The 6,289-nt window shown below is 49.2% G+C and overlaps 1 protein-coding gene across 1 annotated transcript; it reads left to right on the forward strand.

The window, feature by feature from the left end:
• The first annotated feature begins 1,186 nt into the window (after nt 1–1,186).
• On the forward strand, nt 1,187–4,163 carry LOC128588759 (melanoma antigen preferentially expressed in tumors-like). Its single transcript, XM_053595580.1, is given in 4 exon segments — nt 1,187–1,509; nt 1,844–2,045; nt 2,047–2,459; nt 3,587–4,163. Coding segments are annotated over 4 exon segments (1,488 nt in total). The 5' UTR covers nt 1,187–1,213.
• The last annotated feature ends 2,126 nt before the right edge of the window (nt 4,164–6,289 follow it).

Consider the following 6,289-nt stretch of genomic DNA (forward strand, 5'->3'; position numbering starts at 1 on the left):
ATTCACTGAGCCACAGGTGCCGCCCAAGTGGAGTCTTTTTCAAGAGGTCTAGTATACAGCATAGTGACTATAGTTAATGACAATGTATTGTATACTTAAAAATTCCTAAGAGTAGGTTTTAAGTGTTCTCATCACAAATATGTGAGGTAATAGATATTTTATTTAGCTTGAGGTAGCAATTCTACAATGTAGACTTATTTCAAAGCATCATGTTGTTAACCAGAATGTATTCAATTTTTGTCAATTCAAAAACTAATTTTTTTTTGTTTGTTTTTAGACAGGGTTGCACTCCATCTCCCAGGCTAGTGTGAACTCCTGGTCTCAAGCCATCCTCCTGCTTCAGCCTCCTGAATAGCTGGGACTACAGGCGTGCACCATCATGCCCAACTAATTTTTTTATAGAGACAGGTCTACAGGTCTCACTGCTGTGTTGGCCAGGCTAGTCTGAAGCAATCCTCCTGCCTCAGCATCCCGAAGAGCTGGGATTACGGTTGTGAGCCACAACGCCCAGCCAAAAAATAAAGGAGTGGAAGCTTTTTCTACTGTGAAGTATTTGAGTATCAAAATGGTAATTCTAATATACATAAAAGGGACACATATTAAACTGCATATATGATAACATCATATCTTAGGGGAAAATGCATATATCAGAATTGGTGTCTTTTTATCTCTTAATTTCTGAATCCTATGTAATACTATTATACTTCTTTCCTATATAAATTTTTTTTAAATATATATAACAGCACCTATTGTGGGTATATGCCTTATTTTTTCTCATCTGGCTTATTGGAGCTGAGAAGGAGGCTTGCCTTGGCCTGGTGACACTCTCCTTCCTTGAGTGATAATCAGAAACTTTTTCCTGAATTAGGGTAAGGTCAGCTCTCAGACTTCTTGGGACTCGCTCCCTAGAGGGGGCTAGAATTAAGAGGTGAGTGGACATGGGATGGGGGCCTGTGCTTATCTTATTGCCTACCTGATGCTTAGTGAGATGCTTGCCCTAGTGCCGACAGGAAGAGCTGTGGCTTTGTGACCACCAAGTACAGAACTATGGTGGGGTAAACTGACAACTCCTTTGCTGTTGCCAGAGCAGTGACTTTGGCCTTGAGTCTGTCCCTTGGAGGGGTGGGGAGAAGATGGAGTTCCTTGTGCTTGGCCTGAAACTGCCTTGTCCCCGCCTGTCCTTCAGGATTCCTTTCGGAGCATATTCATCAAGATGAGTGTGTGGACCAGTCCACCCAGCCTGCTGAAGCTGGCGGGGCAGAGCCTGCTGAGGGATGAGGCCCTGGCCATCGCCGCTCTGGAGGAGCTGCCCAGGGAGCTCTTCCCACCCCTGTTCACAACAGCCTTCTTCGGGAAACACAGTGAGACCCTGAAGGCGATGGTGCAAACCTGGCCTTTTCCCTGCCTCCCTCTGGGGGTACTGATGAAGGAACAGCAGCCCCACAAGGAGACTTTGTGGGCTGTGCTGGACGGGCTGGATGGGCTGTTGGCCCAGGAGGTTTGCCCCAGGTGAGGGTGACCTAGCAGCCTGGGAGGGCCCTTGGGAACCTGGAAAACCACAGTGTGGGCAGGAGGTTCTGCTGACAGGAGGGAAGCCCAGGGAGGCCTTGTGACCATTGCTGGGTACAGTGGGAATGGGCTTCTAGATATGGCATGATGAAGATGCAGAGGTGACTGAAAGGACATGGTATAGGAAGTGGGGACCTGGAAGGATGACAGGATACGATAGAGAGCAGCTGACATCTGGAGTAAAGGTGGAGCTCAGACGTCTGGGTCTTGCACGGTTTTATTATTCCAAGCTGATCTTAAAGCATCTCACCCAATGGTCTGTTTTTCCCTATAGTAGGTGGAAACTGCAAGTGCTGGACTTACGGAAGAACACTCATCAGGACTTCTGGACTGTGTGGTCCGGAAATAGGGCCAGTGTGTGCTCACTGCTTGATGCAGAGGCAGCCCAGCCCATGAGGAAGAAGCAAAAAGTGGGTGATTCGTGCACGGGAACGAAGCAGCCCTTGGCTCCCGTGCAGGTGCTCATCGATCTGTCCCTTGGGGGAAGGCACCCAGGATGAGCTGCTCACCTACCTCACTGAGAAAGTGAAGCAGAGGAAAGGGTTACTCCAGCTGTGCTGTAGGAAGCTGGAGATCTTTGCCATGCCCATGCACAATATCAAGATGATCCTGAACGTGGTGCAGCTGGACTCTATCCAAGATCTGGAAGTGAACTGCACCTGGAAATTGTCCACCCTGGGCAAGTTTTCTCCTCACCTGGGTCAGATGAGTAACCTGCAGAGACTCCTCCTCTCCCACGTGCACATGTCATCCTCCATGTCCCCGGAAGAGGAGGAGCAGAATGTGGCCCAGTTCACCTCTCAGTTCCTCAGGCTAGACCACCTCCAGAATCCAATCCTCTACTTGGATTCTGTCTCCTTCCTAAAAGGCCGCCTGCACCAGGTGCTCAGGTGAGAAACAGTGCGGTTTCTCTGCACACCAGAGCAAGCCCTTTTTTCTCGCAGTAAATAGTAATAGGCATCTTCTGTGTGCCAGCAGGCGTCTTCTGTGTGCCTGTCACAGACAATGGGAGCATGAATTTATCACTAGTAGTTAACACATTGTCTTGTTCACTGCTCTGTCCTCAAGCAAAGAATTACATGACTACTCAGATGGAGGTTACAGGGTTAGACCAGGATAATGCCAGTAGCAGTGACTCTTTGCTAAGAGAAACTCTATACCGAAGGGGTTGGGACCTGGTGAGGGTGGCTTTGGGACTTCTTCTTTGGAATTGATGTGTTCATGAAGATCAGCAAAAATAACTAAGCAAGGGGGGCCCTGAAAGCCCAGAGGTTCCAGGTTGTAAGCTCAGACTAGCTTCTCGTCATGACCCTCTTCTTCCAAACCTTCCTTATATTTCCTGCCTGTAAAGGTTTACGTGAGAAATGCAGGATTCTGGAATTGAAACAGATGAGTGCAGAACTGTGACGTGATAGGTGGGTTGCTGGTGACATGATGATCTAAGGAGGCTCCTGCAGCCTGGCAGGCCCCTGTGGATATTGCCGACCTTGCCCAAGTTTGTCCTTTATGAATGTTTCCTGGTAGCCTCATCGGGCACAGAAATAGAGGTGGCTGGGCCCCAAGAGGCGGCCAGAAGGAAGCACAGGTTGAGAGTATTGTTGGTCATATCTTTGCACTCTAAAATTCACCAGTGCCCTTGCTTGCTTGACACACAGAGTCAGGCTGTCTGATTTTATGCTCACACACTTAGCCCACTGACTTGACCCAGTTTAAAGAAGATAAGTAACAGAGAAAGGAGTTCAGTGGAACTTGGCACTCACTTCAGTGTAGTACAACATCTTATGGGTTGACCATCCTTTTTTTTTTTTTTTTTGCAGTTTTGGCCAGGGCTGGGTTTGAACCTGACACCTCCAGCATGTGGGGCTGGCACCCTACTCCTTTGAGCCACAGGCGCCACCTAGGGGTAGACCATTCTTGGAATGACTGGGTTTTGGCAATACAGGCCTCTCTGCAGTCTGCCCACCCCCTCCACACTTCACCCCTACTCCCCAGTATTAACCTCTCTGTCTCCCACCAGGTGCCTCAAGAGACCCTTGGAGACCCTCTCAATAAGTAACTGCCTGCTTTCAGAATCAGACTTGACGTGTCTGTCCCAGTGCCCCAACATCAGTCAGCTAAAGGAACTGGGTCTCAGTGGGGTCAACCTGACCAATACAAGTCCTGAGCCACTCCAGGAGCTGCTAGAGAGAAACTCCGCCACCCTACAGGACCTGGACTTAGATGAGTGTGGGATCATGGATGCCCAGTTCATCACCATCCTGCCCGTCCTTGGCCGCTGCTCCCAGCTCACCACCTTCAGCTTCTGCAGGAACTCCATCTCCATGGCCGTCCTGGAGAGCCTCCTGCACCACACCGTCGGGCTGAGCAAGCTCAGCCATGTGCTGTATCCTGCCCCGCTGGAGAGTTATGAGGATGTCCGAGGTACCCTCCACCTGGGGAGACTTGCCCACCTGCACGCCAAGCTGAAGCAAATGCTGCACGAGTCAGGCCGGCCTGGCATGGTCTGGTTCAGTGCCAACCCCTGTCCTCACTGTGGGGACAGGACCGTCTATGACCCGGACCCCATCCTGTGCCCCTGTTTCATGCCTGTCTAGCTGGGTGCACATCAGAAGCTTTATTCTGGGCACTTAAGACACTGGCATCCAGAATATAAGTGCATCTTCAAGCAACATGGTAGCCATAGTTTCAGACAACTGCTCAGTGTGAGTGGGAAAAAGAAAAGTGTTTAGGGGTGGGGGGGCTCACGTTGACTCGAGTTGATGGGATTATCATTGGGGAGATGCATCCTGTAGTTAGAAAATGGATCTGAATTTCTAGAGGGGAATTCAGGCTTGGGAGATACACATGGGTGTTGTCCCCACAAGTATGGTTATTAAAAAATGTTTAGAAATAAAGTGATTGTTCTTGTAAACCATCTGGTGTCCTTTTTGGTATTTTAACATGTTTTCCCAGTTAAACCTCAGGAATCCCGTTCCTGATTAAGAAGGCACTGAGCACCCATGATACATATGCTAGACTGATAGAAGCACTGTCCACAGATCTCATGCCACCACTTGTCATTCCTTCCTTTTGGTTTCTCCTGGGGCATTTGTGACCTACTTGCTTATTTCTCTGGCCGTTCAGCAGATCAGAGCATGCCAGATGCTCACGGCCTGGAACATCCTAAATGGCCTATAGTGAGCAGTGCCAGAGTAAAGTGTTCTTTACGAGGCCCTCACTGCTGACTCTACTGAGATCCTGGACATGGTCCTGTGGGTTCTTTGTGGATACCTGAGTCTCCATCCCTAGCCTTTGGCTGTGCTACTATAGTGCTTCCCTGTGGACAGATCAGGTCCCCAGTACTGGAAGAAGATGTCCACCCCCCAGAGGAGCCAGCCTCTGGCCCTTCCTGAGCCTCATCAAACCATGCCTCCCAGCCCTCCAGGTCCAGCCCTCTCGATAACAGTTGTGCCCAGCTAAAGACATTCAAATTCCTTTTAGCAAAACACTAAGAAAATTTTTTAATATTTGTTTCCCACATTAAAAATATGGCATCCTTTCGTTTGTGGTCATATGAGTAAGAAAATGACTTTCAACCTGTAAGATTCCCCCTCCTTCCTATGGAGGTGGTAAACTGGGTCTGCACCATAGTGGTGGCATAGATTTGGGGTCCCTATGGTGGACAAACCCTTGTCCTAGGCAACAGGGCAAAGAAGATAAATGTCAGACTTCAAGTGACATTGTGGGTAGATGAGGGCCGCTCTGCAGGACAATCTCAAAGAAAGGATGCTGTCTTCAGACTTCTGCCAGCTCAGCTTTTCCACAGTTAAGCTATATCTTCTGTCTCTGATTTAAAAAACAAAAAAAAGGGAGCTGTCCTATGGGGTTGGACCTGCCTGACACACTCCCGTGCCACTAAGCAACCTCTTTGCATCTCTGCACAGCCTCCCAGAGAAGTCCTGCAGGAGGAAGTCCACACACCAAGGCCTATGTTGCCCTGCACGTTCCCCTGATTACAAGCATGTCTGATCAATTGTTCCCCTCCCAGGCGTCTCCCTTGGTGCTAGTCACTCCTGTGCATGCTGCTGTCCTTGATGGCTGTCAGCGCTTCCTGTCTTGCCACCCACAGTAGCTGGCTCCTTACCCTTCTTTCTTTTCTTCCCTACCTCCAACCTTCTACCGTAAGGTCCTTACGAAACAGAAATGAGAAAGGCCAGGTGCAGTGGCTCACACCTGTAATCTCAGCACATGGAAGGTCAAGGCGGGGTGGGTTGCCTGAACTCACAGGTTAGAGACCAGCCTGAGTCAGAGCAAGACCTTATCTCTAAAAATAGTTGGTGCTGTGGCGAGGGCCTGTAGTCCCAGCTACTTGGGAGGCTGAGGCAAGAGAATTGCTTAAGCCCAAGAGTTGGAGGTTGCTGTGAGCTGTGATGTCACAGTGCTCTACTGGGGGCGATGAAGTGAGACTGTCTCAAAAAAATAAATAAATAAAAATAAAAGTAAAACAGAAGAAAGGAGAATCTGGAGCAGGGAAACACTCTTCTCTCCTATCCTTGGACATCAGAATGTGCACCAGTGGGCCACGGGGTTCTTAGGCCTTTGTCACTGGACTGAGAGTTACACAGTCAGATTTCCTGTTTCTGGACCCTTTAAACTTACACCAAGCCAGGCTGCCAGTATCCAGTAGTTTCCAGTATGCAAATGGCTCGTCATGGGAATTCCCAGCCTCTGAGTTACAAGA

Source organism: Nycticebus coucang, chromosome 6 (genome assembly GCF_027406575.1).
Source record: "Nycticebus coucang isolate mNycCou1 chromosome 6, mNycCou1.pri, whole genome shotgun sequence".
In the NCBI taxonomy this organism is placed as follows: Eukaryota; Metazoa; Chordata; class Mammalia; order Primates; family Lorisidae; genus Nycticebus; species Nycticebus coucang.